The sequence below is a fragment of the Odontesthes bonariensis genome, chromosome 20 (genome assembly GCF_027942865.1).
Source record: "Odontesthes bonariensis isolate fOdoBon6 chromosome 20, fOdoBon6.hap1, whole genome shotgun sequence".
Classification (NCBI taxonomy): Eukaryota; Metazoa; Chordata; class Actinopteri; order Atheriniformes; family Atherinopsidae; genus Odontesthes; species Odontesthes bonariensis.
The window spans coordinates 1,377,225-1,404,840 of NC_134525.1; the positions used below are offsets into that span (position 1 = coordinate 1,377,225).

The following is a 27,616-nucleotide window of genomic DNA, read 5'->3' on the forward strand; positions in this document are numbered from 1 at the left end:
ACTTAGCTCAGAGGAAAGTGAAGGGATCTGCTTACATTTCTGTCCAAAGACGTTGTTTGTGATGTCCATGCTGGCGTTGCTGGTTTTGTCCACGATGTCCCACCATTGGATGGTATCTGTGTTGCACAGCAAAGGATTGTGGGTCATCTTCACCCCTCCTTTCAAAATCTCTGTGAGGAAAGACAAAATTAATTCAGGTGGAGTCAGTGAGTGAAGGACATTTCCTCTCATATGCCATCACCGCCACTCAGCTGCCAGCTGAACGTGTCATATGCCATCACCGCCACTCAGCTGCCAGCTGAGCGTGTCATATGCCATCACCGCCACTCAGCTGCCAGCTGAGCGTGTCATATGCCATCACCGCCACTCAGCTGCCAGCTGAACGTGTCATATGCCATCACCGCCACTCAGCTGCCAGCTGAGCGTGTCATATGCCATCACCGCCACTCAGCTGCCAGCTGAGCGTGTCATATGCCATCACCGCCACTCAGCTGCCAGCTGAACTTGTCATATGCCATCACTGCCACTCAGCTGCCAGCTGAGCGTGTCATATGCCATCACTACCACTCAGCTGCCAGCTGAACGTGTCATATGCCATCACTACCACTCAGCTGCCAGCTGAGCGTGTCATATGCCATCACTACCACTCAGCTGCCAGCTGAACGTGTCATATGCCATCACTGCCACTCAGCTGCCAGCTGAACGTGTCATATGCCATCACTACCACTCAGCTGCCAGCTGAACGTGTCATATGCCATCACTACCACTCAGCTGCCAGCTGAGCGTGTCATATGCCATCACCGCCACTCCTCAGCTGCCAGCTGAACGTGTCATATGCCATCACCGCCACTCAGCTGCCAGCTGAGCGTGTCATATGCCATCACCGCCACTTAGCTGCCAGCTGAGCGTGTCATATGCCATCACCGCCACTCCTCAGCTGCCAGCTGAACGTGTTATATGCCATCACCGCCACTTAGCTGCCAGCTGAACGTGTTATATGCCATCACCGCCACTTAGCTGCCAGCTGAGCGTGTCATATGCCATCACCGCCACTCCTCAGCTGGCAGCTGAGCGTGTCATATGCCATCACTGCCACTCCTCAACAGGAAACGATGAGTACTGAACAGTGTTGTGGAAAACCAGAGGAGCTCTTTGTGTCAATATGGAACTAAACCTGACGTGCCTTTGTTTGCAGGGCTAAAGCTCCGGGTTTTAATGCACTTCACACACACACAAGCCGACTGCAGAAAGTGGCAGCATCACAGCTGCGGTGTGATATCTGGAACATCTTTTATTTCTCTGTGAGGTGCTCAGATCAGTGTGTATTTATCATCAGGTGGTTCCCACCTGATGACCCCAATGATATGTTGGTCAGCACTGCTCACTGATCTATATAATAGGGAGTTTAGGGAATAATTCGCTGAGTCTGGTCCTTTATTTTATTTTAATTTTTTATTTGCTTTATTTTAAGTTTCTTGTGTTTATATTGAATCCTAAATTGTCTTTGTTTTCTAAATTGTCTTCCCATCTGTCTCGGTACCTGACTTATCGCACTTACTCTAGCACTAGTTTTGCTCTTAGCTGTTTGGTTTTGGAAGGAAATGCACTTATGATTTCTTGTGACCCGAAGTTCCTTTGCCTACCATGTTGAACGCACTGATTGTAAGTCGCTTTGGATAAAAGCGTCTGCAAAATGACCGTAATGTGATGTAATGTAATACGGAAAGCTGAACTTTCCAAGGCTGCTTTGAACTGGTTCAACATATTCGCTGGAAGCTGCCGTCTCTGAGGGGCCCTGAACTGCTTACCGGCTCAGTGTATTTCCTGGACTCACCTGTCAGGCTGCTCAGCTGCAGCTGCCTCAGCCCGCTGGTGTAGTTGAGCGTGGCGGACGAGTGGTTCCTGTTGTAGTTGGACATGACCAGCAGGGCGTACTGCTCCTCGTACAGGCTCTGTCCCCGGATCAGCCTCAGGTTGGACAGCGGGACGGTCGCCACCTCATTCATGGCGATCAGAACGTAGCCGCCGACTTCCACGATGGACTGAGGAGGAATGAAGGGATTTATGAACTCTGTAAAGAAACTTTAACCCATTTCCAGCTCTGATGTGTTCATGCGTTCTCACCTGATTCAGTAAAATATATTATCAAGATAAACTGTGTAAATTTAGTTCTGTTGGGCTGTGTTTTCACACACCTGCAGGAAGGACAGGTCCTGGTGCTCCAGGCTGTAGGTGACCTCCAGGTTCTCCAGGACCACGGAGCAGTTGGAGTACATCCTCACCATGTTGCTGTAGTGATTCTCACGCGTCCCCAGCAGCGTCAGGTGGTTGCTCATCCCCTGGCACACTGAAACAGAGGCAGAGGCCACCAGGTCAGATCAGGGCCGGTTGTTGCTATGGGCAATGTGGGCGACCGCCCAGGGCGCACCAGCCAAATAAACGGTATTTCATTCCTAAAATGAACATAGACCCATAAACCTTCATGTAATTAACTGGGTTGTGTGAAAAATGTAAAATAAATAAAAATCTGTGCAGCATCTGTGTGAATGTGTTTACGTCCCGTGACTCCGGTTGATTGACGGCTGAACGGACGGTGTTAATGGGAAAAGCAAAGGTAATAATGTGGAGTCATCATGGATCATCATCATGGTGAAAGACCAAAGAAGCCATCAGGTGCCCAGTTTAGAAAGAGAAGAAGAGAAGAAGAGGAGAAACGGGCAGAAGATAAAGGGATGCAGATTTCTATCAGTGACGTACGCTAAAGGCTATCTGTTAGCCTCTTGCTAACATGTTGCTATTAGCCAGAGACTATCTGTTAGCCTCTTGCTAACATGTTGCTGTTAGCCACGACTGTGTTTGATTTTTAGTTTTGCTGAACTAGAATTAGAATTGAGGCATCATGTCATGCAGCTAATTTCACCCAAAGGCAACCTGGTCTGGTTTGTGTTTGCAACACAACAAGAAGTCCAGACTGTGGATTTTTTATTATTATTAAGAGCTATATGCTGAATTAAATAACTTAAATAACTTCTAATATACATGGACATGGCATTTTGTAAGCTACATGTGGTATCTAATCTAATATATATATATAATATAATATGTTGTTGTGTTGGTGGCGGGGTAAGGCTTTTTTTGGGGGCGTAAATCTAGCCAGGACCGCTGCTGAGTCAGATGCAGTTCCTCTATGAGCTGGCAGGTGTTTGGTGTTTTTACACTAAATCTGATCACATTTAGAGCCTCAGTTATGCACAACATTTCTCTGAAATGTCTGAAAAGTGTGAAAAATGTGCAAACGTGTGAGAAAAAGTCGAGTCTTTGAGCAGAAAAGTGTGAAAAACGTGCAAACATGTGAGAAAAAGTCGGGTCTTTGAGCAGAAAAGTGTGAAAAATGTGCAAACGTGAGAAAAAGTCGGGTCTTTGAGCAGAAAAGGGTGAAAAATGTGCAAATGTGTGAGAAAAAGTTGAGTCTTTGAGCAGAAAAGGGTGAAAAATGTGCAAATGTGTGAGAAAAAGTCGGGTCTTTGAGCAGAAAAGTGTGAAAAATGTGCAAACGTGTGAGAAAAAGTTGAGTCTTTGAGTAGAAAAGGGTGAAAAATGTGCAAACTTGTGAGAAAAAGTCGGGTCTTTGAGCAGAAAAGGGTGAAAAATGTGCAAACGTGTGAGAAAAAGTTGAGTCTTTGAGTAGAAAAGGGTGAAAAATGTGCAAACATGTGAGAAAAAGTCGAGTCTTTGAGCAGAAAAGGGTGAAAAATGTGCAAACGTGAGAAAAAGTCGAGTCTTTGAGCAGAAAAGTGTGAAAAATGTGCAAACGTGTGAGAAAAAGTCGAGTCTTTGAGCAGAAAACTGTGAAAAATGTGCAAACATGTGAGAAAAAGTCGAATCTTTGAGCAGAAAAGTGTGAAAAATGTGCAAACTTGAGAAAAAGTCGAGTCTTTGAGCAGAAAAGTGTGAAAAATGTGCAAACTTGTGAGAAAAAGTCGAGTCTTTGAGCAGAAAAGTGTGAAAAATGTGCAAACGTGAGAAAAAGTCGAGTCTTTGAGCAGAAAAGTGTGAAAAATGTGCAAACGTGTGAGAAAAAGTCGAGTCTTTGAACAGAAAAGTGTGAAAAATGTGCAAACGTGTGAGAAAAAGTCGAGTCTTTGAGCAGAAAACTGTGAAAAATGTGCAAACATGTGAGAAAAAGTCGAATCTTTGAGCAGAAAAGTGTGAAAAATGTGCAAACTTGTGAGAAAAAGTCGGGTCTTTGAGCAGAAAAGGGTGAAAAATGTGCAAACGTGTGAGAAAAAGTCGAATCTTTGAGCAGAAAAGTGTGAAAAATGTGCAAACTTGTGAGAAAAAGTCGAGTCTTTGAGCAGAAAAGTGTGAAAAATGTGCAAACTTGTGAGAAAAAGTCGAGTCTTTGAGCAGAAAAGTGTGAAAAATGTGCAAACGTGAGAAAAAGTCGAGTCTTTGAGCAGAAAAGGGTGAAAAATGTGCAAACGTGAGAAAAAGTCGAGTCTTTGAACAGAAAAGTGTGAAAAATGTGCAAACGTGAGAAAAAGTCGAGTCTTTGAGCAGAAAAGGGTGAAAAATGTGCAAACGTGAGAAAAAGTCGAGTCTTTGAGCAGAAAAGTGTGAAAAATGTGCAAACGTGTGAGAAAAAGTCGAGTCTTTGAGCAGAAAACTGTGAAAAATGTGCAAACATGTGAGAAAAAGTCGAGTCTTTGAGCAGAAAAGGGTGAAAAATGTGCAAACGTGTGAGAAAAAGTCGAATCTTTGAGCAGAAAAGTGTGAAAAATGTGCAAACTTGTGAGAAAAAGTCGAGTCTTTGAGCAGAAAAGTGTGAAAAATGTGCAAACTTGTGAGAAAAAGTCGGGTCTTTGAGCAGAAAAGGGTGAAAAATGTGCAAACGTGTGAGAAAAAGTTGAGTCTTTGAGTAGAAAAGGGTGAAAAATGTGCAAACTTGTGAGAAAAAGTCGGGTCTTTGAGCAGAAAAGGGTGAAAAATGTGCAAATGTGTGAGAAAAAGTCGAGTCTTTGAGCAGAAAAGGGTGAAAAATGTGCAAATGTGTGAGAAAAAGTCGGGTCTTTGAGCAGAAAAGTGTGAAAAACGTGTGAGAAAAAGTCGAGTCTTTGAGCAGAAAAGGGTGAAAAATGTGCAAACGTGTGAGAAAAAGTCGAATCTTTGAGCAGAAAAGTGTGAAAAATGTGCAAACTTGTGAGAAAAAGTCGAGTCTTTGAGCAGAAAAGTGTGAAAAATGTGCAAACTTGTGAGAAAAAGTCGGGTCTTTGAGCAGAAAAGTGTGAAAAATGTGCAAACGTGTGAGAAAAAGTTGAGTCTTTGAGTAGAAAAGGGTGAAAAATGTGCAAACTTGTGAGAAAAAGTCGGGTCTTTGAGCAGAAAAGGGTGAAAAATGTGCAAATGTGTGAGAAAAAGTCGGGTCTTTGAGCAGAAAAGTGTGAAAAATGTGCAAACTTGTGAGAAAAAGTCGAGTCTTTGAGCAGAAAAGTGTGAAAAATGTGCAAACGTGAGAAAAAGTCGAGTCTTTGAGCAGAAAAGTGTGAAAAATGTGCAAACTTGTGAGAAAAAGTCGGGTCTTTGAGCAGAAAAGTGTGAAAAATGTGCAAACTTGTGAGAAAAAGTCGGGTCTTTGAGCAGAAAAGTGTGAAAAATGTGCAAACATGTGAGAAAAAGTCGAGTCTTTGAGCAGAAAAGTGTGAAAAATGTGCAAACTTGTGAGAAAAAGTCGAGTCTTTGAGCAGAAAAGGGTGAAAAATATGCAAACTTGTGAGAAAAAGTCGAGTCTTTGAGCAGAAAAGTGTGAAAAATATGCAAACTTGTGAGAAAAAGTTGGGTCTTTGAGCAGAAAAGGGTGAAAAATGTGCAAACTTGTGAGAAAAAGTCGGGTCTTTGAGCAGAAAAGTGTGAAAAATATGCAAACTTGTGAGAAAAAGTCGAGTCTTTGAGCAGAAAAGGGTGAAAAATATGCAAACTTGTGAGAAAAAGTCGAGTCTTTGAGCAGAAAAGTGTGAAAAATATGCAAACTTGTGAGAAAAAGTTGGGTCTTTGAGCAGAAAAGGGTGAAAAATGTGCAAACTTGTGAGAAAAAGTCGGGTCTTTGAGCAGAAAAGTGTGAAAAATATGCAAACTTGTGAGAAAAAGTTGGGTCTTTGAGCAGAAAAGTGTGAAAAATATGCAAACTTGTGAGAAAAAGTCGAGTCTTTGAGCAGAAAAGTGTGAAAAATGTGCAAACTTGTGAGAAAAAGTCGGGTCTTTGAGCAGAAAAGGGTGAAAAATGTGCAAACTTGTGAGAAAAAGTCGGGTCTTTGAGCAGGTGTCCCAGCTTTACGGTAAGTTTAGGAATGTAAACTGTCATGTTTCCACATCAGAGCTGATTGTGTTCTGCAGGGAGCTGAAAGAAGCCTTCAGGCAGGAGCAGAAAGGTGTGACGGGGAAAGCAAAGAGTCGGTGAGGAATGAAGCCCTGCAGGCTTTCAGCTTTCAGCTAATCTGACGCAGCTCAGAGCTGCTCAGAGCTGCTCAGAGCTGCTCAGAGCTGCTCAGAGCTGCTCAGAGCCCACATGTTCATGTCCTCGGTGAGTCTCCTCCCACCTCTGAGGAGGAAACCTTCACCAAACGGGAAAAGAAGAGCAGCAAACACGCTGGTGCTGATAAAACAACTGGCAGGATTCTGATTGGCCGGCTCCCCGCTGTGATGTCAGAAAGACAACACAGCTGCTCTCTGCCCGGCTCTGATTGGCTGATCGCTCATTCAGGGATTACCCCATTGGCCAGAACCTCAGGGGGAGCCCTGCACATCTGGACACACACAACAGTCAACACAGCTCCAGTTCCTTCTTCTTGCTCCGGCCATCCGGCCTCCTCCCACTCGTTTACTCCCCATCCCTCCATCCTTCCATCCCTCCATCCTTCCCTGTGTTCCCAACACTCTTCTTCCCTCTTTTTCTCTGCCGCACACTTTCATCCCGCTCGCTCTGCTAAGATTTCCACATGATGAGGAACGACACCTTCTGTTTCCTCACGGAAATAAAACAAACGTGAAGTGAAGTCCATTTTTAACGTGTCATGAATAAAAACCATCTGGTCTTTAACAGGAAATCCAGCCTCATGTTACATGTTACACTGTCTCATTATTTATGGAACAAAACTGAGACAAAACTAAGTGAACCCATTAATTTTCTTCTCTAATTAATCACATGATTTCTCTGATTAATCACGATTAATCACATTTGTACGCAGAATCCAAAATGAATCCAAAAGTAGCGTATAGCTTTTAGCATTTAGCTTTATTTTAAATGTGCTGCCATATGAATGAAAGTGCCATAACATTTGTTGTGCAAAAACTTTTAACATCAGCATCTTTCTGTAGTTTTTATGTAGAAGCCTCGCTCCACTGTCTGTTTCCTTGAATGACTTGCTGCTATCAGTTGTGTGTTTTGCCTTTAAGTGATATTTTAGACTGGAACTACTACGCTGAGAAGACAATTCAACTTGGCAGAGTTTACAGATGACTTTGGTTCTGTCGACTCCGCCGTCTGGAAGAACTTTAACATGAAAATGGCCGAGTAAAAGTTCCGTACCCTTCTCCATGTTTGGTGGATCCGCCGATTACTTTCTTTTCCTGTTCCACAGCAGACAGCAGCAGACTTTTACAAAATAAAAGCCTGTGAGCAACAGACTTTTACAAAATAAAAGCCTGTGAGCAACAGACTTTTACAAAATAAAAGCCTGTGAGCAACACTTTTACAAAATAAAAGCCTGTGAGCAACAGACTTTTACAAAATAAAAGCCTGTGAGCAACAGACTTTTACAAAATAAAAGCCTGTGAGCAACAGACTTTTACAAAATAAAAGCCTGTGAGCAACACTTTTACAAAATAAAAGCCTGTGAGCAACAGACTTTTACAAAATAAAAGCCTGTGAGCAGCAGACTTTTACAAAATAAAAGCCTGTGAGCAGCAGACTTTTACAAAATAAAAGCCTGTGAGCAACACTTTTACAAAATAAAAGCCTGTGAGCAACAGACTTTTACAATAATAAAATAAATCATAATAAAACCTGCGTTAATCCCCAATAAAATATTTATCTGTGTTAAATAATTAACACGTTAACGCGATAATAACGAGTTAACTCGCCCAGCCCTACTCTCATAATGTCTCATTATGTCTACACACCTTTCAGGTGAGCGTGAATCATCCTTAGATGAGGATGTCACCCAAGCAGCAAACCGACCCAACCTGATCCTGTACAAACAGCCTCTGAGAGTGTTTCATCAGGACTCCCGTCAGCTCATTTATCTGCAGCAGGTTTGATACCTGAGATACCTGAGAGGCTCCACAGTTTGTTTCCTGGTGCTGATTGGTCCCTTCCAGCCTGAAAAAGCCAGAGATCATAGAGGAAAAATGCAGAAAAGCTTTCCAGCGAGGATTAAAAAAAACAGCTCGACAGCAAACAAAAGTCTGACTGGGACTGATTGTGAAACCTAAACCTGTGACGGTTTCAGATTCTGACATGTGCTGTTGGACGTCAGCTGCAGGTCAGGAAAGCTTCTGGTTCTCCTCTGACCGGCGGCTCAGTGCTTCACACAAGAAACTGAAGATCTCCTTCATGCAGTTTGGATTCAGCTGAGATCATCAGGATAAACCACTGCCCGTTGTCATGGTGACACAGAGTGGGGTCACATGGCTCTGAAAGGATCGGATTATTGGCTAAATTACAATCAGACTGAGTTATTAAGGGTAATTCTCCTTGGATATGTGGCGGTGAATGAATGGGATCAGAGGCACAAAGCGTGTCATACCCCGGTATGATAGGTGGCGCTGTACCCATTCCAGCTGTTGCTAATAGAGCCACTTCCTGTTGACCTCTTCACCACCAACAACAACAACAAACTCAGGCGTTGGAGAAAGATGGAGAACGCAGAGCCAGATGAAGCTACGTCCCTCTACATTTGGTCTGTGATGAGCTGCTTGTTGCACAAACTTGATGCCCAACGGAGCATTCTCCATCGCGTTGTTTGTTTCTTTCTGACGGCGACAACAACAGGAATATCGTCTCCTTTGACTTCCGGGTCACGACCCCGGGAAAACATCTGGAGCATGCGCAGAACGCAAAGTCTGATTCACCACGAGCTTCAGCGTCTACAAGCAGGTTTAGAGTGACTTTCAACCCAGTTATCTCGGGGTCTGAATCCCATCCGATCCAGTTCTTAGTCAGATTAAGGTGTCTACATGCACTTAATAACTCAGTCTGATTGTAATTTAGCCAATAATCCGATCCGATCCCATTCTTAGTCAGATTAAGGTGTCTACATGCACTTAATATCTCAGTCTGAGTGTAATTTAGCCAATAATCCGATCCGATCCCATTCTTAGTCAGATTAAGGTGTCTACATGCACTTAATAACTCAGTCTGATTGTAATTTAGCCAATAATCCGATCCGATCCCATTCTTAGTCAGATTAAGGTGTCTACATGCACTTAATAACTCAGTCTGATTGTAATTTAGCCAATAATCCGATCCGATCCCATTCTTAGTCAGATTAAGGTGTCTACATGCATTTAATAACTCAGTCTGATTGTAATTTAGCCAATAATCCGATCCGATCCCATTCTTAGTGAAACTAAGGTGTCTCCCAGATAGCATGCGGATGTGGGCCACTTGAGGCAACGATCCGGCACTGTAGGCATTCTTCTGGCCCGGACAAAACAGATGTGAGCCTAAAGTGGCCCACATATAAGGAAACACACTTGGCCCACCTTTGTTGAAACATACTTGGGCCAGTTTTGGCTGATTTATGGCATGTTAGCAACGACTAATCCGGATGTGAGTTTTTTTTCACTGCCACGCCCCCTTGGTGGGGTTTGATATGTTCCAAGCTTGCAAAAGAAACTGGCCGCATTCAGCCTACTCTGAACCACAGAAAAGTTGAAGGTAAGTTCAGCTTATTTAATTTTATGTGTGAGATGTTTTAGCTTTCATACTCTTAAACTACCCAAACCTGCTGTGTCTACAAATGGCATTGTACCTCTTCAGATAGGGTTGGCAAAATTTGGCTATAGTTGAAATGTAATTACTTTTCAAAACGACCGTAGTGCTGTAAGCTTGATGCTGCGACCAAAAAACAGCCACGAGTGAGGTTGATGCCATTTTTCAAGAAGAAACACGGCTTGTTCTATGTTCATTAGTATGAGTCTGAAGTTGTTGCCACAGTTCCAGACCACCAGGACTGGAGGATTTGCTTTCTTTTGTTTTATGCGACCGAGGACTTCCGTTATGTGTTAGCTTAGCATGCTATGTTATTGATGGACGTGTGATACGGGGGATTTTTTTTTTTTTCTGTTTGCTTATGATTAAGCAATATTGAAACCTTATCAAAAAACAACCCGATTGAACTGTAAATGTACAGAGATGTTGAATAGATAGAATATGCTGAGTTTTGCATTTAAGAGAAGCGTTAGTTTTCATATGAAGAAAGGCAGTTGATCGCGTCCTTCCAGGCGCCATTTTAGATAAGGACGCCATTTTAGATAAGGACCTGTTTTACGTGAGCTGATGGTAGCTTGGTTGGTAGCTGTCAGGTTTAGGCTCAGAGCTCCAGATTGCCACTAAATGGTCGCATTTTGCCCCTAAAATTTTAGACGGTGCAAGTACATTTTTCATCTGCTAGTCCATTTGCTACCAGTAAATTTTCGGATTTAATTTAATTTATGGCCATTTTCTTGGGGTGGCTTCAACTCAAACAGTATAAATATAACATGCCCAGGGAAAAAAAAACATGTTTTCTATTTGTCTACAGCGAAATGGGAATGTGTCTCTCTTTTTGTTTGAATGAATTCATTTTTGTGAAGTAAAAATACACATTTACTTGTACTACATGTGTTTTTAACCAAAGGTGTATTATTGTCATGATGATGATTTTTACAATAAGTGTGCTTATTAAGACATTTGCTGGTGGAATATAGATTATTGAACTCATTAAAGTTAAACTGCTCTGGTGAAATACATGTACTGATATACTATGATGTATCAATGTTTAATACTTGCTCCTATTTCTTTTTCAGAATAACAGCCTGCTGCTGATCGAGCTGCACAAGCTGCCAAACCTCAAATAGGTTAGTGATACTGTCGTGCCATGGATAAAGAACAGTAGAATGCCACACGCAGTCATTTAAAGGGGCACTAGGTAGCATTTTCACCTAAAATGATAGCCTTCAGGAGTTTACCAAAGGTTAAACAAGTCAATAGTAAGCGAATGAAGCCTGTCTCGCTCCCAACAGGGGTCTGTATGCTGAAAATCCCATATGTAACTTCGGCAGGAGCGACCCGCTTCTGAAGTGTCGTGATGCGCGAGAAGAGTCGTTTGTGTTTACGGCACTTAGCTAGGTACTGTATGCTAGCTGTAGCTGTAGCTATGTGTTCGCTTGCGTTGAAGAGCCAACACCAACCGTTTCATATTCTGCCTTTCACAGACTGAATATGAAACGTTCGATGTTGGCACTTCCCATCTTTGTGAAATTTCTCCAAGCGTGATCTTGTTCATCTACCATAGTGATCTGCGTTTTAGATCGCAAAGAGACAGGTGATGATGGTGCTCTAATTCCTCCTGAGTTCGAGACGTAGCCTAGCTTCAGAAATACACGGACTGACCTGATTAGAATAAGAATAGCGTTTTGATCCGAACAAGAATTGTTATCTACAAATGAAAATTGATTAATTTGTGATTGTAATCGGAATAGTGTAGAGCTAGTCTGCGTTTATTGCGGCATGTATGTTGGTAGTGCTTGGGCGCATCTGTCTAAGATGTAACTTTTGTAAGTGTCTGCTAATACAAAGGAATCACTCCACGAATACACCATGATGAGGGAAGAATCCCATTCAAGATCAGCAACAGTCCATCCATACATCCATTATCTGCCGCTTGTCCGGGGGTCGGGTCGCGGGGGCAGCAGCCTGAGCAGAGAAACCCAGACGAGCTGTCCCCGGCCACTTCCTCCAGCAACAATATTATAGCATATTATCTTGAGTTCTCTCTACAGAAAATCTCTGATTATAGTATCTTACGTGGGCAGTCTACACTTGTGAATCAGATGACCTAACTGCACTGACTAAATAACACAACGGCAGCATTCGCCACGATGGTTAGTTAGTGGGTGTGTACAGGTGGGCATTTCTACGACAGTGTAGAATTTCAGTTTGACCAATAGAGATCGCTATACTGCCGCTAAACTACCTTGTATCCCTTTAAGGAAAAGGGCTGTAAAAAAAAGAGTTAACCAATCCAATCCAATTTTATTTATAAAGCACTTTACAACAACCTCAGTTGACCAAAGTGCTGTACAAAAAAATAAAAACAAAGAAATTTAAAAGAATAAAATGCAAGTTCTTTGACTCTTTGCATGAGCTTGAGGTTGACACTGAAGAGGAGTGCAGTTTTCAGGATGAAGCAATCGCTGATTCACCACCAAACTTTGATATAAACAGTGGAGATGGTGGATTAAGTTGTGATAATGATGATGACAGAAGGGATTTAGCAAAATGTTTGAGAGACTGGAGTACACAATTTCTCACCATTGTGTGTAATGTATCAAAAGCTTTACAGTTTTCCCAATTTTTAGGAACAGTCAGAAACCACCAGTTAACTGCCACTGACCAGGAGGCACTTCTCCAAAAACACATCTGTAACATATAAGTGCCACCATTAAAAACCTTGAAACTTCTACTTTTCAAATGTATATATATTAAAATAAATTATATAGCTGGCCCTTTTTAAAGAGATTAAACAGAAATCTTTGGATTTTCTGTACTCTCAGACTGCAGCAGCTTCCTCGGCCACACCTATTGCTATTCACATGTAAAGAACCAGGTGATTGAGTGGCTATTCACAGGTGAGAACACGCCCCATTCAGCCAGCATAAACAAAGCCGAACAGACAATTATCACATGGAGAGTGACAGGGGGGTGGGGGCAATCAAGGGTGTTACACACCCATCTAATTAGTATTCAACTAACAGAGACACTGCCTGGAGTTACAAAAACTTTTTTACAGTTTGTGTGAAAACAAAAAAACATTTCTGACTACACTTTTTACTTTTATGCAGCCAACACTTAATAACTCAGTCTGATTGTAATTTAGCCAATAATCCGATCCGATCCCATTCTTATTCAGATTAAGGTGTCTACATGCACTTAATAACTCAGTCTGATTGTAATTTAGCCAATAATCCGATCCGGTCCCATTCTTATTCAGATTAAGGTGTCTACATGCACTTAATAACTTAGTCTGATTGTAATTTAGCCAATAATCCGATCCGGTCCCATTCTTATTCAGATTAAGGTGTCTACATGCACTTAATAACTAAGTCTGATTGTAATTTAGCCAATAATCCGATCCGGTCCCATTCTTAGTCAGATTAAAGTGTCTACATGCACTTAATAACTCAGTCTGATTGTAATTTAGCCTATAATCCGATCCGGTCCCATTCTTAGTCAGATTAAGGTGTCTACATGCACTTAATAACTCAGTCTGATTGTAATTTAGCCAATAATCCGATCCCATCCCATTCTTAGTCAGATTAAGGTGTCTACATGCACTTAATATCTCAGTCTGATTGTAATTTAGCCAATAATCCGATCCGATCCCATTCTTAGTCGGATTAAGGTGTCTACATGCACTTAATAACTCAGCCTGATTGTAATTTAGCCAATAATCCGATCCGATCCCATTCTTAGTCAGATTAAGGTGTCTACATGCACTTAATAACTCAGTCTGATTGTAATTTAGCCAATAATCCGATCCGATCCCATTCTTAGTCAGATTAAGGTGTCTACATGCACTTAATATCTCAGTCTGATTGTAATTTAGCCAATAATCCGATCCGGTCCCATTCTTAGTCAGATTACGGTGTCTACATGCACTTAATAACTCAGTCTGATTGTAATTTAGCCAATAATCCGATCCGATCCCATTCTTAGTCAGATTACGATGTCTACATGCACTTAATAACTCAGTCTGATTGTAATTTAGCCAATAATCCGATCCGATCCCATTCTTAGTCAGATTACGGTGTCTACATGCACTTAATAACTCAGTCTGATTGTAATTTAGCCAATAATCCGATCCGATCCCATTCTTAGTCAGATTAAGGTGTCTACATGCACTTAATAACTCAGTCTGAGTGTAATTTAGCCAATAATCCGATTCGGTCCCATTCTTATTCAGATTAAGGTGTCTACATGCACTTAATAACTCAGTCTGATTGTAATTTAGCCAATAATCCGATCCGGTCCCATTCTTATTCAGATTAAGGTGTCTACATGCACTTAATAACTCAGTCTGATTGTAATTTAGCCAATAATCCGATCCGGTCCCATTCTCATTCAGATTAAGGTGTCTACATGCACTTAATAACTAAGTCTGATTGTAATTTAGCCAATAATCCGATCCGGTCCCATTCTTAGTCAGATTAAGGTGTCTACATGCACTTAATAACTCAGTCTGATTGTAATTTAGCCAATAATCCGATCCGGTCCCATTCTTAGTCAGATTAAGGTGTCTACATGCACTTAATAACTCAGTCTGATTGTAATTTAGCCAATAATCCGATCCGATCCCATTCTTAGTCAGATTAAGGTGTCTACATGCACTTAATATCTCAGTCTGATTGTAATTTAGCCAATAATCCGATCCGATCCCATTCTTAGTCGGATTAAAGTGTCTACATGCACTTAATAACTCAGTCTGATTGTAATTTAGCCAATAATCCGATCCGATCCGATCCCATTCTTAGTCAGATTAAGGTGTCTACATGCACTTAATATCTCAGTCTGATTGTAATTTAGCCAATAATCCGATCCGATCCCATTCTTAGTCAGATTACGGTGTCTACATGCACTTAATATCTCAGTCTGATTGTAATTTAGCCAATAATCCGATCCGGTCCCATTCTTAGTCAGATTACGGTGTCTACATGCACTTAATAACTCAGTCTGATTGTAATTTAGCCAATAATCCGATCCGATCCCATTCTTAGTCAGATTACGGTGTCTACATGCACTTAATAACTCAGTCTGATTGTAATTTAGCCAATAATCCGATCCGATCCCATTCTTAGTCAGATTACGGTGTCTACATGCACTTAATAACTCAGTCTGATTGTAATTTAGCCAATAATCCGATCCGATCCCATTCTTAGTCAGATTAAGGTGTCTACATGCACTTAATAACTCAGTCTGATTGTAATTTAGCCAATAATCCGATCCGATCCCATTCTTAGTCAGATTAAGGTGTCTACATGCACTTAATATCTCAGTCTGATTGTAATTTAGCCAATAATCCGATCCGGTCCCATTCTTATTCAGATTAAGGTGTCTACATGCACTTAATAACTCAGTCTGATTGTAATTTAGCCAATAATCCGATCCGATCCCATTCTTAGTCAGATTACGGTGTCTACATGCACTTAATAACTCAGTCTGAGTGTAATTTAGCCAATAATCCGATCCGGTCCCATTCTTAGTCAGATTACGGTGTCTACATGCACTTAATAACTCAGTCTGAGTGTAATTTAGCCAATAATCCGATCCGATCCCATTCTTAGTCAGATTAAGGTGTCTACATGCACTTAATAACTCAGTCTGATTGTAATTTAGCCAATAATCCGATCCGATCCCATTCTTAGTCGGATTAAGGTGTCTACATGCACTTAATATCTCAGTCTGATTGTAATTTAGCCAATAATCCGATCCGATCCCATTCTTAGTCGGATTAAAGTGTCTACATGCACTTAATAACTCAGTCTGATTGTAATTTAGCCAATAATCCGATCCGATCCCATTCTTAGTCAGATTAAGGTGTCTACATGCACTTAATAACTCAGTCTGATTGTAATTTAGCCAATAATCCGATCCGATCCCATTCTTAGTCAGATTACGGTGTCTACATGCACTTAATAACTCAGTCTGATTGTAATTTAGCCAATAATCCGATCCGATCCCATTCTTAGTCAGATTACGGTGTCTACATGCACTTAATAACTCAGTCTGATTGTAATTTAGCCAATAATCCGATCCGATCCCATTCTTAGTCAGATTACGGTGTCTACATGCACTTAATAACTCAGTCTGATTGTAATTTAGCCAATAATCCGATCCGATCCCATTCTTAGTCAGATTAAGGTGTCTACATGCACTTAATAACTCAGTCTGAGTGTAATTTAGCCAATAATCCGATCCGGTCCCATTCTTATTCAGATTAAGGTGTCTACATGCACTTAATAACTCAGTCTGATTGTAATTTAGCCAATAATCCGATCCGGTCCCATTCTTATTCAGATTACGGTGTCTACATGCACTTAATAACTCAGTCTGATTGTAATTTAGCCAATAATCCGATCCGGTCCCATTCTTAGTCAGATTACGGTGTCTACATGCACTTAATAACTCAGTCTGAGTGTAATTTAGCCAATAATCCGATCCGGTCCCATTCTTAGTCAGATTACGGTGTCTACATGCACTTAATAACTCAGTCTGAGTGTAATTTAGCCAATAATCCGATCCGATCCCATTCTTAGTCAGATTAAGGTGTCTACATGCACTTAATAACTCAGTCTGATTGTAATTTAGCCAATAATCCGATCCGGTCCCATTCTTAGTCAGATTAAGGTGTCTACATGCACTTAATAACTCAGTCTGAGTGTAATTTAGCCAATAATCCGATCCGATCCCATTCTTAGTCAGATTAAGGTGTCTACATGCACTTAATAACTCAGTCTGATTGTAATTTAGCCAATAATCCGATCCGATCCCATTCTTAGTCAGATTAAGGTGTCTACATGCACTTAATAACTCAGTCTGATTGTAATTTAGCCAATAATCCGATCCCATTCTTAGTCAGATTAAGGTGTCTACATGCACTTAATATCTCAGTCTGATTGTAATTTAGCCAATAATCCGATCCGGTCCCATTCTTAGTCAGATTACGGTGTCTACATGCACTTAATAACTCAGTCTAATTGTAATTTAGCCAATAATCCGATCCGATCCCATTCTTAGTCAGATTACGGTGTCTACATGCACTTAATAACTCCGTCTGATTGTAATTTAGCCAATAATCCGATCCGATCCCATTCTTAGTCAGATTATGGTGTCTACATGCACTTAATATCTCAGTCTGATTGTAATTTAGCCAATAATCCGATCCGGTCCCATTCTTAGTCAGATTACGGTGTCTACATGCACTTAATAACTCAGTCTAATTGTAATTTAGCCAATAATCCGATCCGATCCCATTCTTAGTCAGATTACGGTGTCTACATGCACTTAATAACTCCGTCTGATTGTAATTTAGCCAATAATCCGATCCGATCCCATTCTTAGTCAGATTATGGTGTCTACATGCACTTAATATCTCAGTCTGATTGTAATTTAGCCAATAATCCGATCCGATCCCATTCTTAGTCAGATTACGGTGTCTACATGCACTTAATAACTCCGTCTGATTGTAATTTAGCCAATAATCCGATCCGATCCCATTCTTAGTCAGATTATGGTGTCTACATGCACTTAATATCTCAGTCTGATTGTAATTTAGCCAATAATCCGATCCGGTCCCATTCTTAGTCAGATTACGGTGTCTACATGCACTTAATAACTCAGTCTGATTGTAATTTAGCCAATAATCCGATCCGATCCCATTCTTAGTCAGATTATGGTGTCTACATGCACTTAATAACTCAGTCTGATTGTAATTTAGCCAATAATCCGATCCGATCCCATTCTTAGTCAGATTGCGGTGTCTACATGCACTTAATAACTCAGTCTGATTGTAATTTAGCCAATAATCCGATCCGGTCCCATTCTTAGTCAGATTAAGGTGTCTACATGCACTTAATAACTCAGTCTGATTGTAATTTAGCCAATAATCCGATCCGGTCCCATTCTTAGTCAGATTACGGTGTCTACATGCACTTAATAACTCAGTCTGATTGTAATGTAGCCAATAATCCGATCCTTTCAGGGCCATGTGACCCCACTGAGGGATGTGCGAGGCACAGCTGAGCTCAGGTCAGATGCTAACCGTTGGGACAGAGGTCAGAGGTCACGTCCAGGCTGTGATCCTCACAGCTCAGGGAGGTAAACCAACATGAAGCAGCTGGATCTGTGAATCCTCCATCTTTCTGCTGAAAACCTTCCTGAACTTTTGCTCATGCTCGGGTCCATCAGCAGGAACGCCGTGGCACGCTGTGGGCGTGCGTAGGTGTGTGTGTTTGCTTGTTGGACAAACTGTTCTGAACTCTCAGGGTCACGGCGCCCTGTTTATCGCCGCCGCCGCCGCCCGGCCGAGCGCCTCTCAAGGCTTCGGGTTTAAAGGAACAGTTCGGCCTTTTCTCTGACGCTTTCAGTAGGAAACGAGCTTCTTGTTGTCACGCCATGGGACTATGTTTTTAGTTTTATGTTTTAGGTCATGTTTGGTTTTTGGATCACGTCTTAGTTTAGTTTTCCCATGTTTTAGTTTCCCTGCACTTAGTTCATTCACTGCACCTGTGTTTTCCCCATCAGCTGCACTCACCCTCCACAGTATTTAGTTTCCAGGTTCCCTCATTGTTTTGTGAGATTCTTACCCGTCAACATCCTCCATGCCATGCCACGACCCAGTTAAGTGTTTTGCTTTGTTAAATAATCATTCCACAGTTTAGGTTTTATTTTAATCCGGCTCAGCCGCGCTTTTTGTTTGAACTTTGTGTTTTTTTTAAATAAATCAAGTTTGCTTTTTTGAATATCCGCATCCGTGTCCTTTCACACCCACCAAACTGACACTTGTGTCAGAAGGGGGACTCGGTGGGTGGGCTCCGGTGGGTGGGCTCCATCCACCCGGGCCGTGGAGAAGTGGAGCTGAAAGATGGCGTCTTCGTGGAAAAATCCCAACAAATTCACACGAGGTGCAGACGGGTTTCCATCCAGATGGAACTCAGAATCTGACCTTCACAAACGGAGCGTCTGACGTAATGAGCAGAGCGTAGTCTGATCAGACAGAGCTTTGCTGTTTTCCTGCTGGAGTTTGACCCTGTCGGAGGTAGAACAAACATTTGTCTTTGGGAGGATTTCTTCCTTCGACCGTGACCCGACGAGCCGTTTGATGTCGGTGTTTTTGGGATGTTTTGGTGTCGCAGCGTCAGCGGCTAACACAGAAGAGACCGGCAGTCTGTGCATGAATCCCCTCACTGGATCAGGAATCTGTCAAACCTCTGGGGCTGGTCCTCTCCTCAGAGTTACAGCAGCTTGAGGTTGACACCCCAACCCCACAGAAGCTGGTTAAAAAGGTTCAAAAGGTTAAAAAAGTCTGTTTAAAGAAGGTGGAGCGGTTTGGTCTTAGGCTCCCATCCGACCCAGAACCCTTTATTTAGAGTTTCCATCTCTCTAAAAAAAGGACGAAGCTTCATATTATCTGATTTTTATGGATTTTTATAGTTCAATTCATTTCAATTCATTTCTATTTATATAGCGCATCTCAAGGCACTTAAATAAAAAAGTCCAATTCAAGCCAATTGGAATTCAATTCATTGTAATTATTTATAAAATAATCCGTAATAGTGACAAGTCCTGCTCCATCTGCAAAAGGCACGAAGGAATTTAGCGTCTTTAGCCAGTTAGCTCAAACACGAAGGAGCTGGTGTAGGAATCACGGATAAAACTATTTTCAGCACAAAGCGCAGACGTCTCACCAGTTTTAAAACGCAGAATGTCATGAAGCCACCTATTGACTTGTTTGGCTGCATGTGTGTTAGCTTCATGTGTGTTAGCTTCATGTGTGTTAGCTTCATGTGTGTTAGGCTTCATGTGTGTTAGCTTCATGTGTGTTAGCTTCATGTGTGTTAGGCTTCATGTGTGTTAGCTTCATGTGTGTTAGCTTCATGTGTGTTAGGCTTCATGTGTGTTAGCTTCGTGTGTTAGCTTCATGTGTGTTAGCGTCATGTGTGTTAGGCTTCATGTGTGTTAGCTTCATGTGTGTTAGCTTCATGTGTGTTAGCTTCATGTGTGTTAGCTTCATGTGTGTTAGGCTTCATGTTTGTTAGCTTCGTGTGTTAGCTTCATGTGTGTTAGCGTCATGTGTGTTAGGCTTCATGTGTGTTAGCTTCATGTGTGTTAGCTTCATGTGTGTTAGCTTCATGTGTGTTAGGCTTCATGTGTGTTAGGCTTCATGTGTGTTAGCTTCATGTGTGTTAGGCTTCATGTGTGTTAGCTTCATGTGTGTTAGCTTCATGTGTGCTAGCGTCATGTGTGTTTGGCTTCATGTGTGTTAGGCTTCATGTGTGTTAGCTTCGTGTGTTAGCTTCATGTGTGTTAGCTTCATGTGTGTTAGCTTCATGTGTGTTTGGCTTCATGTGTGTTGGCTTCATGTGTGTTAGCTTCATGTGTGTTAGCTTCATGTGTGTTAGCTTCATGTGTGTTTGGCTTCATGTGTGTTGGCTTCATGTGTGTTAGCTTCATGTGTGTTAGCTTCATGTGTTTTAGCTTCATGTGTGTTAGCTTCATGTGTGTTAGCTTCATGTGTGTTAGCTTCATGTGTGTTAGCTTCATGCGTGTTAGCTTCATGCGTGTTAGCTTCATGTGTGTTAGCTTCATGCGTGTTAGCTTCATGCGTGTTAGCTTCATGTGTGTTAGCTTCATGTGTGTTAGCTTCATGCGTATTTGGCTTCATGTGTGTTAGCTTCATGCGTGTTAGCTTCATGCGTGTTAGCTTCATGTGTGTTAGCTTCATGCGTGTTAGCTTCATGTGTGTTAGCTTCATGTGTTTTAGCTTCGTGTGTTTGGCTTCAGGATCTTTGTCAACCGAGCAGATCCAGAAGCTGAGGACAGCTGCCTGCTGCAGACAGAAACCAACTGTGAGCAGGTAAAAGCTGGAACAAACACAGTGTTTTTACATGCAAACGTCCTCCGTTTGACTTGATGAAGACAGATTTGGTTACAGAACGCTTACAGATAACAATCGCTGCAGCAGCCAATCAGAGCCAAGGGAGGAGTGAAGGATTCCTCAGTTTCACAACATATAGAGATGTCCAGATAACAAGCACACACACACACACACACACACACACACACACACACACCTGTACCTGCATGCACACACTCTCTCATTGCAACATTCATGTTTTATTTAGAGTTTCTCAGAGGACTGAAATGTGCTCACTGAGGCAGAACTGAGTGTGTGCATGTGTGTGTGTGCATGTGTGTGTGTGTGTGTGTGTGTGTGTGTGTGTGTGTGTGTGTGTGTGCATGTGTGTGTGTGAGTGTGTGTGTGTGTGTGTGTGAGTATTGAATTAGCTGTAATCAGAGAGGAGCTACTCTTTAACACCACTGTCAGTGTTCACCAGAACAACACTCTGTCAGTCAACACTGAGTCCGTTTGTCCCTTGTTGACAGTCTGAGGCGTCCAATCAGATGCCTGAACAGCAGACCGATGGACCCTCGCTACAAGCGTCTGAACTGAGCCACCGTGCGGCCCAAAATCTCTGCAGAACCATCAGTGACTAAGCGGGACGTGACCGCGGTGAGGCTTGGTGAGGTTTTGGAACCGTAAAAACAACCTAAACCTAAATCCAAGCCACATTTAGGAATAAGGGTGGAAATGTATTCTGTGCAGACCACCAGGCAGCTTCTTACTGAGACATAAGCAAACTCTTTAAATTTAACAGAAAATAACTGGTCGGACTCCTTTCCATGCGCTGCTTTGGAGGGAATAGACCAGTGAGTGCAGTCAGCAGGTGGCGCTGAAGGGCACGCCCCACGTGGTCGTAATAAACCGGAGTTTGCTGCAGAGCGAGAGTCAGAATGGTTCAGAAGCTCCGCAGTTCAAGCTGAAAGTGTAACGCTGAGGTTCTGAACAGGAATTCCACAGATCCCGCCTCTTTCTTTTCCTGTCATTTTTATTTATGTGGCCTCACCGAATCCCTCTGAGAGGGAAGAAAGTGCTGAGACACAGAAACAACCACCAACGATGTAACCTGAACGTTGGGTTCGACTGGGCCTTAAAGTAAAACCAGCTCCATCCCGGCTGTCCCTATCCCGGCTGACCCCATCCCGGCTGACTATCCCGGCTGACCCTATCCCGGCTGACTCTATCCCGGCTGACCCTATCCCGGCTGACCCGTCCCGGCTGACCCTATCCCGGCTGACTCTATCCCGGCTGACCCCATCCCGGCTGACTATCCCGGCTGACCCTATCCCGGCTGACTCTATCCCGGCTGACTCGTCCCGGCTGACCCTATCCCGGCTGACCCTATCCCGGCTGACCCGTCCCGGCTGACCCTATCCCGGCTGACCCTATCCCGGCTGACTATCCCGGCTGACCCTATCCCGGCTGACCTGTCCCGGCTGACTCTATCCCGGCTGACCCTATCCCGGCTGACCCGTCCCGGCTGACTCTATCCCGGCTGACTCTATCCCGGCTGACTCTATCCCGGCTGACTATCAAGGCTGACCCCATCCCGGCTGACCCCATCCCGGCTGACCCTATCCCGGCTGACTCTATCCCGGCTGACTCTATCCCGGCTGACCCTATCCCGGCTGACTATCAAGGCTGACCCCATCCCGGCTGACCCCATCCCGGCTGACCCTATCCCGGCTGACTATCAAGGCTGACCCCATCCCGGCTGACCCCATCCCGGCTGACCCTATCTCGGCTGACTCCATCCCGGCTGACTCTATCCCGGCTGACTCTATCCCGGCTGACTGACTCTATCCCGGCTGACTCTATCCCGGCTGACTGACTCTATCCCGGCTGACTCTATCCCGGACCCTATCCTGGCTGACTCTGTCCCGGCTGACCCTATCCCGGCTGACTCTGTCCCGGCTGACCCTATCCCGGCTGACTCTGTCCCGGCTGACCCTATCCCGGCTGACTCTATCCCGGACCCTATCCCGGCTGACTCTGTCCTGGCTGACCCTATCTCGGCTGACTCCATCCCGGCTGACTCTATCCCGGCTGACTCTATCCCGGCTGACTGACTCTATCCCGGCTGACCCGTCCCGGCTGACTCTATCCCGGACCCTATCCCGGCTGACTCTGTCCCGGCTGACCCTATCCCGGCTGACTCTATCCCGGACCCTATCCCGGCTGACTCTGTCCCGGCTGACCCTATCCCAGCTAACCCTATCCCGGCTGACTCCATCCCGGCTGACTCCATCCTGGCTGACTCCGTCCCGGCTGACTCCATCCCGGCTGACTCTATCCCGGACCCTATCCCGGCTGACCCTATCCCGGCTGACCCTATCCCGGCTGACCCTATCCCGGCTGACCCTATCCCGGCTGACCCATCCCCCTCCTGCACCGCAGCGCCACCTCTTCAGGCCCTTGTGTGCCAGCTCTCTTTGTTGTGATGTTCCACAGAAGCTGCCTTACGCTCCGCCCGTGTCCTTCAGTGTTTGACAGAGCAGATGAAAACATTTGGAACAATAAAGAGTAAAAGCTGAAATGGAAAATCAATGGTTTCAGAGTTTGACCTGCTGCCTCCTCGCCTGCAGCTGAAATCAAAAATATTCACTCAACAATCAATGCAGCTTTTTATTGTGCCGCCCTGTCGATGGCACTTCTGATTTTAAACTGTCGTTAAGAGCTTTTATTGATTCATTCAGAAACAGCAAACTGAGTCCAGAGGGACGTCCCAACAACATTTGTTTTCTGCACGGTCTCAGTCTGACTGTCCAAAGTGCAACTGCAGGTTAAAAACCTCAGAGACCTGTACAGGTCGGCAGCCCATCCCAGGCCACTCTTACGAGACAAACAGCTGTCACAGAGCTCCAGGGGGAAGTTAGTCAGGTTCAACACATCCGTCCTTTTTCAGTCCCACCTGACCCCCGACTCCAGCGCCTCCTCTGGCCCAAGGCCGAGCCCCTACACAAACCGAATCTATTCAGAAAGCAAAACATCTGGTCTGTCCTTACTGAACAGCTGCTTATTCCAGGATAAGGTCACAGCTCTGACAGTTGTAACAGGTTGTTTTAAATGAGGAGCGACACCTGCAGCAGATGTCTGACATCCAGAGGAATGCAAAGAGAAGGTGCTGTAAGCTGGTGGTCTAACAAAACATCATGTGGAGATAGCTCAGAATCACCCCATGTGGAAGCATCAGTGTTTTAATCAGTGTCTGTTTTAGATCAGCAGTTCCTTCTGTTGAGGTTAGAAAACACATGAAGGTGCTTCTCTGAGCTGCAGGCTGGTTGGACACTAGTGGTGCAACGGATCATCATTGATCCGTGATCCGTTCGGATCAATTATTTCGGTTCGGCACACACATGATCCGCGGATTGATTTATGAAAAAAAAAAATGTGCGCATGTTCAGTCCTCACACAGCCGTTACCATTCCTGCTAGTTCCAGGGACAGAGGTACTTTCCACGCTCTGGGTAAAAGTCCGCAACAGTTCCCTCTTCAACAAGCAAACAGTCCTATGGCTCGTTTGTGATTTATTGTCCTCAGCGTACAACACGTAGAACAGTGGGCATGGAAAATAAAAGTAGGCTAGACTTCGGTGACTACTGTAACGATAACTGCTGCCTCTGTCTGTTTCCATATACTCGCGCTGCCACACAAACCTGTCGCCTAGGTTACCACACAGACATAGCACGTAGCTGACATAGCGATAGCTAACATAAAGAAAACCCCTAACCTGCAACACAGCGTGGTCATGGCGAGCGGAGGAACAGAAGAACCCCACGTCATTTAAATCCCCTGTTTGGGAGCATTTTGGCTTCCCTGTCATATTTAATGAAGAAGGAAAGAGGTTGGTGGATAAAACCGTGACGGTGTGTAGGCACTGTGGCACAAGAAAGCCACACAACAGTGGAAACACATCGAGCATGGCCACGCATTTGCAGCGACATCACCCCGGTGTTTCACTGACAGGAGTGAAACCGAAAGCGGCTCAGCAACCGCTCATCACCGCTCATCACCGCGGTGTTTAAGCAGCCCCTTCCGTCACAATCCGACCGGGCTAAAGCGATCACAAACGCTATCGGTGTGTTTTTATGTTGCACTTTAAGTTGATTTTATATATTTCAATTAAATAATTTAAAAGTGTTAATAAACAAAAAGACAAAACATGTTTATTTGTCTTGTCTATTTTTTATTTTTATTTTTGCTGATCCGAGGAACGATCCGAACTGTGAGTTTTTTGATCCGTTGCACCCCTATTTGACACAGAAACCATCCAAGAACATGTCTGATTTCCACAGCATCGTCTTCACGCCACCTTAAAGAACTCCCACGCCCCGACCTTCCTCTGATGGGGCGGTTTAACTTCAGCAGGAACCAGACCAGGATCCCCAGTCCAGATTATAAGTGCTGCACACAGCAGCTGGTGCTTGTGATCCAGGGTTATATCATATCCAACATTATCCAACATTATCCAACATTATCCAACATTATCCAACATTACCCAGCGCTATCCAACATTATCCAACATTATCCAACATTACCCAACATTATCCAACATTACCCAACATTACCCAACGCTATCCAACACTATCCAACATTATCCAACATTATCCAACATTACCCAGCGCTATCCAACATTACCCAACATTACCCAACATTACCCAACATTACCCAACATTATCCAACATTATCCAACATTACCCAACATTATCCAACATTATCCAACATTATCCAACATTATCCAACATTACCCAACATTATCCAACATTATCCAACATTACCCAGCGCTATCCAACATTATCCAACATTATCCAACATTACCCAACATTATCCAACATTATCCAACATTACCCAGCGCTATCCAACATTATCCAACATTATCCAACATTACCCAGCGCTATCCAACATTATCCAACATTATCCAACATTACCCAACATTATCCAACATTATCCAACATTACCCAGCGCTATCCAACATTATCCAACACTATCCAACATTATCCAACATTACCCAACATTATCCAACATTATCCAACATTACCCAGCGCTATCCAACATTATCCAACATTATCCAACATTATCCAACATTACCCAACATTACCCAACATTATCCAACATTATCCAACACTATCCAACATTATCCAACATTATCCAACATTACCCAGCGCTATCCAACATTATCCAACATTATCCAACATTATCCAACATTATCCAACATTACCCAACATTACCCAACATTATCCAACATTATCCAACACTATCCAACATTATCCAACATTATCCAACATTACCCAGCGCTATCCAACATTATCCAACATTATCCAACATTATCCAACATTACCCAACATTATCCAACATTACCCAGCGCTATCCAACATTATCCAACACTATCCAAGATTATCCAACATTACCCAACATTATTCAACACTATCCAACATTACCCAACATTATCCAACATTATCCAACATTATTTAACATTACCCAGCGCTATCCAACACTATCCAACATTACCCAACATTATCCAACATTATTCAACACTATCCAACATTACCCAACATTATCCAACATTATCCAACACTATCCAACATTATTTAACATTACCCAGCGCTATCCAACACTATCCAACATTATCCAACATTATCCAACATTACCCAGCGCTATCCAACATTATCCAACATTACCCAACATTATCCAACATTATCCAACATTATCCAACATTACCCAACATTATCCAACACTATCCAACATTATCCAACATTATCCAACATTATCCAACATTACCCAACATTACCCAGCGCTATCCAAAATTATCCAACACTATCCAACATTATCCAACATTATCCAACATTACCCAACATTATCCAACATTACCCAACATTACCCAGCGCTATCCAAAATTATCCAACATTATCCAACATTACCCAACATTATCCAACATTATTCAACACTATCCAACACTATCCAACATTATCCAACATTACCCAACATTATCCAACATTATCCAACACTATCCAACATTATCCAACATTATCCAACATTACCCAACATTACCCAGCGCTATCCAACATTATCCAACATTACCCAACATTATCCAACACTATCCAACATTACCCAACATTACCCAGCGCTATCCAACATTATCCAACATTACCCAACATTATCCAACACTATCCAACATTATCCAACATTACCCAGCGCTATCCAACATTATCCAACATTACCCAACATTACCCAGCGCTATCCAACACTATCCAACATTACCCAGCATTACCCAACATTATCCAACATTACTCAACATTATCCAACACTATCCAACATTACTCAACATTATCTCGGAACAGGAGGTAAGGAACTGTTAATCCCACATGTGATGTCAGCACGTGAGCGACACTTCCTGGTTTACTGTCTTTGTAACGTCGGAGCGCTGAGCGCCTTTATGGACGCTGTTCTGATGATGTGGCGCCGTGGCCAGCGTTCGTTCTAAAACATTGAGCTGGAGCTCATGTTGCGGCTCTGCTTCACACCCACGCTGCAGCTTAGTTTCAGGGTTTCACTCGATGCTACGCTGGCTCTGGACTTTAAACAAAGACAGCTCCAGCTTTCTGGTTCATCTGGTTGGCTCCTGTAGCCCCGCCCCCCATAAGCCCCGCCCCCTGCCTCTGATGTCAGCATTCCTTCGCTCTG

General features: G+C 43.3%; 1 protein-coding gene across 3 annotated transcripts in view; it reads right to left on the reverse strand.

Annotated features, from left to right (window-relative positions):
• Positions 1 to 27,616, reverse strand: part of LOC142370423 (melanoma receptor tyrosine-protein kinase-like) — a 70,989-nt gene that overhangs the window by 26,384 nt on the left and 16,989 nt on the right. For all 3 annotated transcript variants that reach the window (XR_012767858.1, XR_012767857.1, XM_075452993.1), the window contains exons 2-4: positions 2,196 to 2,347; positions 1,835 to 2,042; positions 36 to 170 (exon numbers count right to left, since the gene is read on the reverse strand). Coding sequence is in view for 1 of the 3 variants with exons in the window: in XM_075452993.1 (XP_075309108.1) it covers positions 36 to 170; positions 1,835 to 2,042; positions 2,196 to 2,347 (495 nt within the window). In the remaining 2 variants the exon portion in view is untranslated. The remainder of the gene's footprint in view (positions 1 to 35; positions 171 to 1,834; positions 2,043 to 2,195; positions 2,348 to 27,616) is intronic.